Genomic DNA, 13,363 nt, shown 5'->3' on the forward strand with positions numbered 1-13,363 from the left:
CCCTATGCTGCTCTGCCTCCTTTCCGCACGTTGTAGCCCGCTTGAGGGGCTTGGGTGGAGATGGGTTGGCTCCGTGGTCGAAGGAGCCCGGTTGGAGCGTGTCCATCCCGTGGAAATGTCGTGGTCCTTCCTGCAGGCAAGGAATTTAAATCCCTCCTCTTAATCCTGCTGAAACCAACAGCCCAAAATAGCCAGGGAGAAAGCTGCCCAGGGCAAATCAAAGCCTCTCTCATGGGGTCCAGATGCCTTCTAACGTTACAAGGCGGCCACTCCTTTATTTCTTTTCATCTTTAATTGGACCAAGACGTGATTTTATTTTCACAATGAAAAAGCACCAAAAGTACCCAGCAGGTTCCACATGCATGTCCTGAGAGCTCTTTAATCTCCTGCTTGGGGAAAGTGTTTTAAAGCCAGATTTCCAGGGTGTTTGACCCACGGTGTGGCTCCTGACACCACTGATTGCTCTGCCTGGGGCTCATCTTGAGACGTCTTGGTTGAAACCAAATCACCTTCTCTTTGCTGTGCAAGGAAATTGTTCTTCAGGCTGGGCTGACATCATTTGTTTCCTGTGAGGTCACAAGTGCAAGATCATGACTTCACTGCTGGCTCTGGCAGGAAAAACTGGGCAATCAGTGGAAAATATTTCAAGACCAGCACCTGCAGTAAGAGCACAGGGAGTAATAAAAATCATGGGCAGAGGAAATTGCTTTTAGATACCTGTTGGGGTTTTTTGTTTTGTTTTAAATTATTATTTTTTATTTTGGGGTAGCTCTCTCAGGTGCCAAAGCCTCTCAGTCAATGTCTGGATCCAGTTTTTATGGTCCCTGTTGTATCTCACAGGAACTATTGATGCTCCTAATAAACTGTTTTTGCTCCGGGAGGAAAATGAGGGCACATCCTCAGCTGGTGCAAATCCCATCCTGTGACTTCATTAACCAGACACCCCAGGACCTCACTCTGGGTCTGACACCTGGGTGTTTTCTCCTTTCTTTTCCACACTGATGCCTGTGATTTTTGTGTCCTTTGCAGAGTGCTGACAGAACTCGTGTCCAAAATGCGAGACATGCAGATGGACAAGACAGAGCTGGGCTGCCTGCGAGCCATTGTTCTCTTCAACCCTGGTACCTGCCATCACCTCCTCTCCAGACCTCTCCTGCCTGATGCTCTGTCCTTTTGGCTCCTTTTCTTACCTCTAAAGCTCCATTCCAAATAGCTGACAGCACCCAGGGCAAGAAAGAAGAAAATGAAAGTTAATTAAATGCTGCACATGCAGCTGCCACCTTACTGATGTGTCCTTTGCTGGCCAGGGGTGGATCTAGAGCCATGCCCAGGCTTCCCTTCCCAAGGGGCATTCTCCATGCATTCTCTGAAATACTCCCCATGCAGGGCCCAGCCTTGGCCAGGATTCATCCCAGGAGGCTGTGAATGTTGGTTTTGGAGCTGACTCCTACTGGGGGGCTGAACTTTGCTGGTCTTGAGGGACTTCAGTTTTGTCAACGTGCACAGTCTGCCTATTTTCAGTTTTATAGCATCTCTGTAAAAAGAAAGTTCTGGTGCTTGAGGCAGTTGTCCCTAAATAGGAGCAAAAATGAACCTAGATATCCTTAAATACTAAACTATGGGTTAGAACATGGACCTTGTTGTCCTCTGGTTTGTGATCTCAGCATCTAAGGGCTTCTATTAATTGCATTTCTGGAAGAACCCTCTGCAGAGCTTGAGGGGAAAAGGCATGAAACCTGCTCATAAAACACACAAGAACTTTATTATTTTTTTTTTTTGTCTGCAGCTTGCTTAGTTTTACAGATTCCAGGAGGCTTCATGCTGCTGACTTCTCCCCCTTGGCCCCCAGCTGCCCCAGGGAAGCAGAGGGTTGAGTGCCAGGGATTGTCCTTGGTGTTTCAGAGAGCAAAGCCCTGGTGAAGCAGGAGGTGCCTGACCATCTGCAGACACCTGGACAGCTCTGTTGTGGTGTTCTCTGTGTTTTAGAGTCACTCAGTCCAGACCAAAAGCAGATGGCAGCCAAGGACAGACCCCCACCTCTGTGGCCACCCCCTCCCCTTCCATCCCTTCCCTGGCAGGAGCATGATTTGTGCCCAAGCACAGCTCCTTCTCTGCCCTTTCCCATCAAACACGAGCCAGGGCATTTCAGCAGGGTTTATTGCTGGTTCTTGGGTTTGTTTTTCTGCTCGACTTTTCCTTTTTTTAAATTTTTTTTTTTTTCCCCCCCCCCCCCCCCAGCTCCTTGTAATCAGCAGTAATTTATTGCCTGTAATTTGGGATTGGCCGTATATGGTAAAAAAAGGGGAATCTGGAGAGGTTCCCTTGGCACATGTGCTGGGGGATATCGATTGCTTGACTGTCCCTTTCACCCTACTAAAAACAGATCCTCCCTGGGGCACGGGGGATCTGCCAGAGCTGGGGCTTCTTCTTCAGCCCTGTCCCTGAGCTGGGGGCAGAGATCCCCCAAGTCTGGGGGACTTAAACCCTTTAAATGATCTGTGACCACTGCACTGAGCCACGTTGATTTGCAGTGGGGTAGAACAGAGCTGGAGGCAGAGGCCAAACTTTCCAGGGCTTCAACACTCCCCAGGAGCTGCTGGGTGCTGCCCCTAAATCTTGGGGTTCAGACCCCACATCTGTGCTGTGCCCTGCTCTGGTGGTGCTGGGAGGGATGGGGATTTGCAGAGGGCTCCTCACCTGCTTGGGAAGCTTGGAGGTTTTTTGACTGGGGGTCCTTTTGTTGCCTTGCAGACTCCAAAGGTCTCTCCAACCCAGCTGAAGTGGAGGCATTACGGGAGAAGGTCTACGCCTCGCTAGAAGCCTACTGCAAACACAAATACCCCGACCAGCCTGGGAGGTGAGTGAGTGCCTGTCCTAGGAGCCCTGACCTCCTCCAGCCTCCCAGCCCTGCAAAACCCTGGGCAAAGGGTGCTGGGGTCAGTATAAAGGTGGTTGGGGTCAGTATGAAGAGTTTTGGGGTCAGTGTAGTGGGTCTTGGTGTCAATTTAAGGGTGTTGGGGTCAGTATATAAGGTGTTGGGGTCAGTGTAGTGGGTCTTGGTGTCCCTATAAAGGGTGCTGGGGTCAGTATAAAGAGTTTTGGGGTCAGTGTAGTGGGTGCTGGGGTCAGTATAAAGAGTTTTGGGGTGCTGGAGCTGCAGAGGATGCTGGAGCCCAGGGCAAGGTCCAAGCTCCTTCCACTTAGGGCTCCCTGTTCCCACATCTTCTGGGAATGAGAAGTTCTCTGCAAACACAAATACCTTGACCAGCCTGGGAGGTGAGTGAGTGCCTGCCCCAGGAGTCCTGACCTTCTCCAGCCTCCCAGCCCTGCAAAACCCTGGGCAAAGGGTGCTGGGGTCAGTATAAAGAGTTTTGGGGTCAGTGTAGTGGGTGCTAGAGTCAGAATAAAGGGTGCAGGGGTCGGTATAAAGGGTGCTGAGGTGCTGGAGCTGATGCAAAGGATGCTGGAGCCCAGGGCAAGGTCCAAGCTCCTTCCACTTAGGGCTCCCTTTTCCCACATCATCTGGGAATGAGAAGTTCTCTGCGGGGAAACCCACTCATCCCTACCTGCTTCAGCTGGGAACCTCCTTAGAAAATCCCCCCCCTGTGAAGTGGCTTTATTCCCATGCCATAAATGCAGCACAGCCAGGACAAGGTCAGGCAGAAACAGCAATGCCAGGACCTGAGGAGCCTCAGCTCCTGCAGGCAGAGGAGTGGGATGAGCCCATGGGGACAGGGGTATCATTTCCCTTCTGGCAGCCCCGGGGAGCAAACCACAGGGAGAATCAGATGCACATGGAGTTAATTTCCAGTGGCAGCTGAGCATCATTGCTGGGAAGTGAAAGCCTCAATTGATGCTCTTTTCTCCCTTCCCCGCCTCCCCCAATCCAGCTGGGAATGGGAGGGGGAATTAGGAATGCTTTCCTGGACAGCTCTGGAGCTGAGTGGGCGCATTTTCCCAGTTACAGCCTGAAGCTGGCAACTGCCAGTTAAGTTGCTGACACTCAGCTGAGAAAACCAAGCCAAGCACTGGGAAGTGCTGCTGCTGGGGATTGCTGCTGAGGCAGGAATATTTGGGAAAAAAACAGCCCAAGCAACTGGGAGTTGCATCTCACCTGTATCCTCAGTCTTCTGGGGATGGTTTGAAAAAAGCAAAGGATGCTCTTGGAGCAGGGATGGGAGTATTCAGATCCACACAAAAGTAATGATTGGGCTTTGTTTTGTTGTTTTTTTTTTTGGCTCTCTCTTTGGGTACCAAGATGCTGGCAAGATGGGAAGAGACATTGTAAAAGGGGATTCTTGGGTGTTCATGGCTTGTGGGAGGAAAGTTAGGATGAAGGGTCCTTTGGGTGTTTCTAGGGTGAGGAAGGAAGTGAGGGATGAGCACAATGCACAGTATTGGGGGGATGGGGGTGATCTCTCTGTGTGTGGATCCCAGGCCAACTCTGAAGTTGACTTCTCTCCCAAAAACCATCACTGAATTGCAGTCCCTAAGCAAATCCAGCCCCAGCCCTTGCACTTTGGCTGTTGGGGTGTAGCAGAGGAGCTCTTCTCCCCTTGGGGCTCACAGCCAACACAAAGAGAGCTGCCTGGGGCAGCCTAGCCAGCAGCTCCCCTGGATGTTTCTCCTTCTGGGATAAACTCCTGGCTTCACACAGTGCCTGGGTGGTGTTTGGGATGGGACTGGGCATGGGGACAGCCCTGCTCTTCATCCACCAAACCACAACCACCCCAGAGCCACTCTGCAGGAGTGCAAAAGCCACTGAAACACCCCTCAAAATCCAGCTCCTTAATTGCCTCAGCAAGCAGTGATTTACATCCAGGAGTTCCACTGGGGGCTCTGGAGTTTATTCTTTAAATGGCTTTGGGTTGGAGACCTCCTTGTGTGATGCTCAGACTTTTCTTTGGTGACCTTAGAGGGTTTTTTGCATGCTTAGGGTTGTCCTGAGAGCCAGGGTAGAGCATTGCTGACCAGCTCTGGGACAGCACAGGGTGGAACAAACCCAGGTGGCTGGGGAGGGTTAACTCCTGGGCTGGGTGTCCCCAGTAGCACAAGAGCCAACTCAGGCTTTCAGGAGCTCTCCTGCTCTGATGGGACAATGGGATCATCATCTGGGGCTGGAAACAAGTTCTTCCTCTGCTTCAGCACACCCCAGGGCCAGCCAATGCAGGGCACCCTCCCCTGCTACCCTACCCCTCCAAAAAAAAAAGGTTATTTTAATGCAAATTTTTCACACACGCCTTTGATCAGAGGAAGGTGTCTTGGTAGAAGTTGTAAGAAAATGGAAAATATAAAATGGAAAATAATACAAAATGGGGCTTCCCCCAGCTGTGGGTGCCCTTTAGTGCAGGACTTCAACCTGGTCCTTGACCATCCAGGGCTTGCCAGCACCATGTAAACCCCAAAAAGGGAACTTCTTTGCAACAGCAAGACTGAGGGCAGCATTCCTAGGAAAAAACCCAATCCCTACTCCTCTGCTGGGAGGGGACAGTGCCTACGTGCCCCCCAGCAGCCCTGGGGACTCGGGGCTGTTTTCTCCCCTCCTGGCTCCAGCCCTGGCACGTTGGGTTGGTTCTCTCACAGTTAAAACATATCCGAGGGCTGGAGCCATCATCTGGTTTGGTTTAAAGTGAAACTTCCTGAATGGGATGGTAGGACTGATTTGTTTTTCCTGGCTCTGCTCCCACTGTTCTTGCCAGCTCAGCAAAAAAAAAAAAAAAAAAAGAAAAAGAAAGAAAGAAAAAAAAAACCCAACAGGGAGAGGGAGAGAGAAATGTGCCTGTGTGTATAATAGCTGGACATTTGTGTGTCTCTCCCTGTGTCTGTGTTTTCTAGAAAGTCCTCTTCTCCCTGGGCTGGTTCTTTGGCCTTTGCTTATGTTCAAACCTTGATTGTGCAGCAGTGAAAACAAAACCCCCACTCTGGACCACTAAAGGGCCTTTTTCTCATTTGGAAAGTACAGAGGTGACATCCCACAGCTGGGACATGGGCAGGCAAGGTTGGGACACCCCTGGTGTCACTTCCAGATGCTGGCAGCTTTCTCCTTAGCTCTCCTCACCCCCCCTGGCTCTCCCCTGCCTTTCTCCTGCCCATCAGCTCTTGCTGGGAGGGCTGGTGTGACCCAAAAAGTGTCTTTTCCAGCAGGCAGGCTGGGGAAGAAGGGTTTTATTCAGCTGGAACTCAGCAGAGCCCTGTGCTGGGTAGGGAGAAGGGGAGCATCCCATGTCCCAGCTGATTTGCAGCTCTGCTTCCAGCATTTGCATCAAAGCCTTGTGTCCTTCCCTTGGCATCACCCCTGGGTGTCCCCAGTGCCAGCATCACCCCTGGGTGTCCCCAGTGCCAGCATCCCCTCAGGTTTGGCAGCAAACATCAGCCTCAGTGCTGGGGCCTGCAGGAAAGGGCCATTACTGAGCAAAGTGCCAGCAAACCCCACTCAGCAGCCCCTCCATCCCTTCCTCAGCTGCCTGCTCTTTCCCCTGACCCAAGATGGAGCTGCTGAAGCCCCCTGCACCACTGCCTGCCTCCAGGATGGTCCCTCAGTGCCTCCTCCCTGTGACATGGAGACCCCACGAGCATCCTGGGGTGCTCACTCCATGGCCACACACGGGTGCCTGAAGCCACCATGAGCCCAGCCCAGGGATGGCCCTTCATTTCTTACTCTCCTCCCCCAGCTCAGCTCTCAGCAGAGGGTTGCTGTGAACATCCAAGGCTGGGGAAACACCAACTGAGCTCTCTGCACAGCTCCTGGGTGGCAGAGAGGTCGTGTCCGGCGCTCAGCCCTTTGGAACGGGAGCGTTCGCAGCAGCTTTTGGGGGTGCGTGGGGACAGAAGGAGGGGTTGGGATGTCTGACCGTGTGGTGTCTCTTACCCCCCAGGTTTGCAAAGCTCTTGCTCAGGCTCCCAGCCCTCCGATCCATCGGCCTGAAATGCCTGGAGCACCTCTTCTTCTTCAAGCTAATAGGCGACACGCCGATCGACACCTTCTTGATGGAAATGCTGGAGGCACCCCATCAAATGACTTAAGAGAACTGCTGCTGGGTCAGTCCCTCACCCAGCCGGGGTCTTTTCGGGACCCTTTCCTCTGCTTTCCTCTGCCCCAGCTCAGCCCTCCCTCCTCTCCCCAGCGCTGGAGGCACCGTCTGATCCGGGGTGACCCCTTTGCCGTCCTCGCCTCCTCCTCGTCGCCTTCACCCTTGTTTGCTGGCACCTCTGCATCTCTAGACCTGCTCGCTGGTTCCCTGCACTAGATGTAGACAAGTGGGAGAGGAGAGAGCTTGACACCCACCACCCTGAGCTCACATCTCTGCCCTGGACCCCCCCCCCACTGCTCTGTGTTTGGGGGTGAGCAGCTGGCCAGGCTTGGCATCACCCCCCGGCTGGTGGGGATTCCCTGGGGACAGGAGCAGGGATGGGGACAGTTCCAGCCCTTGGGATATTGAGGGGGGGGGGTTTGGACAGCTGGAGGGGGGAGTGGTTGAACTGGCCGAATTGCAGCTGGCTATTTTCAAGAGGATGGAGGGTTTGGGGTTTTTTTGTTGGTTTTTTTTCTTTTGTTTTTTGTTTTTTTTTTCAAAATGAGAAGAGGAAAAAAAAATAATTCTATTTTTGGTTTCTAAGTATTCTTAGCAGTCTCAGTAGTTACTTCACAGAGGGGGAGGTGGCCCGGCCCATGCCCTCCAGCTGAGTCACCCGTGGCTGCACAGGGCCTTCTCCTTTCAATTAAAAGCAGAGGGTTTGGGCTCCAGCTTTATCTCCCCCACCAAATGACAAGGCAACCCTGGTCCTGGGGTGCCCTCTTCTCTTCTGGGCAGAGGGTCCTGTGGGTGGCAACACCCAAAAAATCCCTTCTTGCCACCCTGGAGGGCAGCTGGGCACTGCTGCTCTTCCCAAAGATGCCTCTGCATTTCCCATGGAGCTGCCCACGCAGACAGAACCAGCTGGAGCACTTGCTTTAAGGCTGCCAAGGACTCGGCATCTCCTTCCCCCAGCTCACAGGGGTCTTCCCAGACCTCTGCCCTCACCCCAGCATCCCAGTATTGCCCCACTCCCAGGGCTCCATCCCACCAGTCCCACTGAGGGGCTGTTGAGTTGGAGCAGCAGGAGCTGATGTGCCAGCAGTGGCTCCCTCTTGGGTTTTTGACCTTTTGGAGAGGAATTTCCAGACTGGGGGGAGTGGGCTCAGTGAAATGCCCCCTCCCTGCCCACCTTCTGCGTACACAGCAGCCCCTGGGCCAGCAGCACCCGAGCCCTTGCCTGGTGCTGGGGTTTTTACTCACCCAGGAGGTTGCTGGTGTTGATTCAGCAGCTGCTGTGCAAAACACCACAAGGCAGCAATTAGTGGGAGTGCTGGGCTAGACTGGGAGTGGTGGCTGGTTATTAGGGGGGTAGCAAGAACAGGGCTCCCCCCTCCTCCCCTGAATCTGCCCCCTTTGGGCAGAGCTGTGGGGGCCTCTGAGATGCTGAGAGCATCAGCAGCACCTTGGCTTTTGCACAGTCCTTTCCTTGAACTTTGGTGTGACAGCAAGGAAACGGACAGGTTTTTGGGGATTAGGGGCACAGGTTCAGGAATGTGCCCACACCCCATGGGATGGGATTCCCTGAGGAGTGCCCGGGGAGAGGTCAGCCAGGGAGCATTTCCCCGTCGCCTTCCCCAGAGGCCCACCAAAAAAAAAAAAAACAAAGAGAGGGGGAAAAAAATCCAGAGCAAGTGGTGAGGGATGTCAGGGAGGGGTTTTTCCCCCTCGACAGGATGGGTTCTGAACACACCATGGGGCAGGGGTGCTCAGAGCCAAGAACAAGGTGCCTGTGGTCAACCTCGGGCCAAGGGCTTCCCCGCCACTTCTGTGTCTTCTGTGCTTTAAAATGACAAAGCATGAGGTCCCCAAGGTATTTCTTTCTCTTCTTTCTCCCCGTGGGTTTGTAGCTTTTCAAGCAGCTGCTCTGAGGCTGGCAGGGGATGGAGCAGTGCCTGCCAGCTCCCACCTCTTTTGGAGGGGACGTGACTGTCACCCACTTGTCAGCATCCCACCCAGCAGCTCCGGTCCCCGGCTCCATCCCCTGCACTGAACCAGGCCAGCTCATTGCTAAAGAAATCCTCAGGATTTCAGGTCATAACTTTCCCTTAGGCTGGCCTGAAGTGGCAAATCCACAGAGGCAGGGAAAGTGTTTTGGCTGTGTTTCTCCAGCAGCCTGCGTGCCGCCGAAAATATTATTAAACAGCTTCACCCTGCAAAGAATTTGCCAAGAAAACCAGGCAAGAGAAATGAAATATGGAAAGGGTGCCAGTAAACACGAGCAGGCTGTTCCTTGCCAGCAGAAGGCTGGCTCAGCCCCACGGGGGGCTTGCAAGGGGGGGGGTGAGCTCTTAGCCAGCCCCTGTGGAGCTGAGTCCGGAGCCAGAGCAGCCCCTGGCAGCCCCCAGCCCAGCTCCTGCTGGTGGAAAAAAGCCTGGAGAGGGTGAGGGGGCTTTGTGGAAGTGCTGGTGGACATTGCTCTGGAATAAACCCCACTGTCCTTTGTTGTTGGGTGGAAGCACTTTTTTCCTGCTGGGTGGCATGGAGGGGGGGGGGTTGGTGCTGGGTGCTGAGCTGCAGTGGCTTGTGAGGCTCCCATCTCATCCCATTCCCTCCCAGTTAGCATTTGACCTGAGAAGTTGCCAGGAACAATGAGGAATAAACCAACAAACAGCACAGTGCAAAGGGGAAGGGTGTGCAGACCAGGGGCTCTCAGTTTCCTCTCTGTGCCTCAGTTTCCCTGCATGGTTTCAAATCATGCTCCCTGCCTGAGGAGAGTTTTGGGGAGAGGTTGAGTGATATCCTGGCCTTTTTCTTTTCAGCAGGTGTCAAGGGAGCCCTCAGATGGCTCTAACTCACCAGGACTCTGTTGCTTTCAGTAGGACTCTTGTGATTTTCCCCGGTAGCCACACTGGCATTTTAGGTTGCCAGTGGGTCCAGAACACGTGTGACCAATCCCTCCCCCTCAGACATCACCATCCCAGCTCTCCCCATCCAAAGGAAAAGCTTTTGTGCAGCTGATAACATCTGTCCCAGCAGCCTTAATGCAATGTGCTCCTGTGTGAGTCTCTTTCATTTATATTCTTTTTCAGTTTTGGTTTTTTTTTTTTTTTTTTTTTTTTTTTTGTCCTCATCCTAATAATTATAAATACCCCACGTGCTTGTGTGAAGAGGTGATAGGTGGGTAAAAGGAAAAAAAAAAAGAAAAAAGGCCCATTATTCACTAGAGAGGTAGGACGTTCATTTAACCAGATCTTCGTATCAAACTCTGGTTTGATTAGGGTGATCTTAATTATTATGATGATGATAACAATGTTTGTTTGTTTTTAATTCCTTTTTTGTTTTTTTTTTTTCTTTTTTTGTCGGTGGGACAATCTTTAATTTTCTAAAGATAGCACAAACATCAGCTTCCCAGCCACCCACCTGCCACCCTGGATGTTCCTCACTGCCTTTTCTTGCCTCTGCCTGTTTCAGCCAAGCCCTGACCCAACCCCAACCCCAACCCAGCACTCCCACACCTCACCAGGGAGGATGCTGAAGCTCCCTGAGGATCCACCAGCACCCAAATAGCTGGAATTCCAGGCAAAGGACCTTCACCTCCCCAGCACCCATGGGTGCAGGGAGCCCACGCTGACCCGGCAGCTTCCCAGCACTTTGGACCCGGTGTCCCCTGCCCGTCCTGGCTGTCCCCTGCCCACAGCCCCTCCCAGGGCTGCTCTCTGGCTGCTCCCCAGGGGTGAGGAGGATGGTGGGGATGTGGCTGAGGAGCTGCTGGTGTCCCCAGCATGACCCCTCTGTGCATGTGTACACATGTATGTACTGTAGATATACACACTGTATAAATACCCTCATCACATATACAGATATTATAACCGTAGCAATTACAGACTTTTTGTGGGTTTGTTTTGTTTTGGTTTTTTTTTTAGTTTAAGTCCTTTTTTTTTTTTTTTTTTGGTGTGTTTTTGTGTCTTTTTTTTTTTTTTTTTTTTTTATCCCCCTTCTCTTTGTTGCTCGGTGTAAGCCAGTACCTTGTATCCCAAGCCCTTTCTGAATTGGCAGATGCCAAATCTGGATCTTTATTCCTCGAGACAAAGGAGATGCATCTATTTTAAGATGCCTTTTTGTTTTGTTTTTTTTTTTTTTTTCCTTTTTTTTTTTTTTCTTTGGGTCATTTCGTTTTGTTTTCTTTTTTCTTTTGAGCAGCAGGTGGGGTTGAGTAAAAATAGCTTTAGCAATTCCCAATACTTAGTGATGGATGCCTTGGCTATGGGGATGCATAGCTAAAAAAAAATAAAAAATAAAAAACGTTAAAATTTAGAATGACAAAAAAAAAAAAAAAAAAAGATAAGGAAAAATATCTAAAGCATCAATAAAGTTAAAATCTATTTTTGTACAAATGTAATTTTATCCCATACTTATTCTGGAATATTTTCTTTCTGGATTGTTTTGTTTCTTCTCCAGAGATTGTTAGAAACTTTCTCTCTTTTTTCTCTCTCTCTTTCTCTCTGTAAGTGTTCTGCCACAGGGACAGGGATCTGGAGAAGAGGGAGAAGCTTTTGTCCGTGTTTTAAAGGCTTTATATGAAATCTCTTTTGAAATAATTTTTTTGAATGAACTTTTTATTTTTTTTTTTCCCCCCACTTCCAAAATCTTTTTTCGGGAAGGGTGGGGTGGGGAGGGGGCTTGGTCTGGGGGTGTCTTTTGTCACGTATATCCGGCGTTCCCGCAGGTCTGTTTTACTGTGAAATCACTACCCTATATTATTATTCACTTAAAAAAAAAAGGAAAAAAAAAAGAAAAAAAAAAAAAAAGAAAAGAATCGCTGCTGGAAACGCCAGTATTTTGATGAACAATTGTATTAGAATTGTGGGAAAAAAAAAAAAAAAAAAAAGGAAAAGGAAGAAAAAAAAAGAAAAAAGAAAAAAGGAGAAAAAAAAAAAAAAAAAAGAAAATATATGAGCATTTTAAAATATAACCCAGTCCAAGTTCTCTTTTGTTCTTCACCTGAGTGGCTCCAGGTCCCTCCGTGGGGGGATGTCCCCCTCTTGGGGGATCCCCATCTCCAGGAGTGTTCCCTCAGGGAGACAGCTTTGTAAACCCAGCTCTGGGGGAAAGTGAGGAGCAACAGAGCACTGGGGGGGGGGGTGACCCTGGGGCTCAAGGGTTCGTGTCCCTTCTCCTCAGGAATTCCTCTGGAATTAATCCCAGCTCCCTCGGGTGCCTCCAGCTGCACCCTGCTCAGGACACCAACTCCCCGGGTGTCCCCTCCCTGGTTGGACCAAACAGAGGACAAGTGGCCAAGGTGGCCACCAGGATGCCCAGCGTGTCTGGACCCCTTTAGGGACACGCCAGTCCCCTTCCTGTGGGTCACCTTGGCTTTTCCCCACGTGGGTGACTGATGCCACCCTGGGGACATCTCCGTGCTGTGGGCAGGGACAGTCCCCAAACCCTGCCAGCTCTGCAGGGAGCAGCAGCCCCAGGGCCACGTCCTGAGAGCACCAAACCGAGGGCCACATCCTGGTGATGGGGGCATCAGGAGCTCTGGAAAACGGATGGGAAAGGAGGTTGGGCTGTTTTCCATCCCTCCTGGATGTGCCTGTGGATCGGGAGCATCGCTGCCCCGGTGCAGCGTGTGTCTGAGCAGGAGGTGTTAGTGCTGGCCTGAGCTTAACCTGGATGTGCTGCCAGGTACAAACAAGATTGAATTTGCTCTTGGGTTTAGAGGAGAGATAAATCCTCCCCCGATGGCTGCAGAGCCGGTGGAGTTGAGAAGGAAAATCGGAGTTCCAATTGGGTTAGTGACGATCCGGGGGGTTCTGTCCCAGCTGCTGTGTTTTGTCATTTGGGAAGCCCCAGGAGGGGGATGGTTGGAGGGCAGGGAAGGGGCACGGGATTATCTGCAACCTGCTGCTCCCCAGGGTGGGGGCACTGCCCCTTCCCACCCCCCTGCCCTGCTTTGGGAGACCGCCGGGACTGGGGAGCACCCGGCTGGCTTCACTCTGGCTCCTGTTGCAGAGGGTGCTCCTGTGGCTTGTTAACCTCCAGGCAGCAGTTTGTGTTTAGAGAGTAAATATTTATCTCCCTGCTGGGGAGGTTTTTTTATTCCCGGGGTGAAGGGAGCCGGGATCCATGGGGCAGAACCTGCAGGGATGCTCCCACCCCAGGCTGCCTGGGTGGCTGCTGCCTGAAGGCTCCAAAATTGTGTTTGCTTCTATATTTAAAAAGTGCAAATAACAGAAAGAAAACAAAGCCAAGCTGACCACTATTTATTTTATTTTTTTTTAGTATTTCTTTTTGGTGGGTTTTTGGGTTTTTTTTGGGAGGGAGGTGATTGCTGCTGTGTTTGCAGC

The 13,363-nt window shown here is 51.4% G+C and overlaps 1 protein-coding gene across 3 annotated transcripts in view; it reads left to right on the forward strand.

Moving 5' to 3' along the window:
- Positions 1–11,902, forward strand: part of RXRA (retinoid X receptor alpha) — a 106,610-nt gene extending 94,708 nt beyond the window's left edge. The window contains exons 8-11 of one of the 3 annotated variants that reach the window (XM_030461512.1): positions 1,030–1,121; positions 2,752–2,857; positions 6,876–7,038; positions 10,405–11,902. In XM_030461512.1, the coding sequence (XP_030317372.1) occupies positions 1,030–1,121; positions 2,752–2,857; positions 6,876–7,023 (346 nt within the window). In that variant the 3' untranslated portion in view covers positions 7,024–7,038; positions 10,405–11,902. Of the gene's footprint in view, positions 1–1,029; positions 1,122–2,751; positions 2,858–6,875 lie in introns of all 3 variants that reach the window. The other 2 variants (XM_030461511.1, XM_030461513.1) reach the window with 2 other exon arrangements.
- The last annotated feature ends 1,461 nt before the right edge of the window (positions 11,903–13,363 follow it).

Source organism: Calypte anna, chromosome 17 (genome assembly GCF_003957555.1).
Source record: "Calypte anna isolate BGI_N300 chromosome 17, bCalAnn1_v1.p, whole genome shotgun sequence".
Taxonomy (NCBI): Eukaryota; Metazoa; Chordata; class Aves; order Apodiformes; family Trochilidae; genus Calypte; species Calypte anna.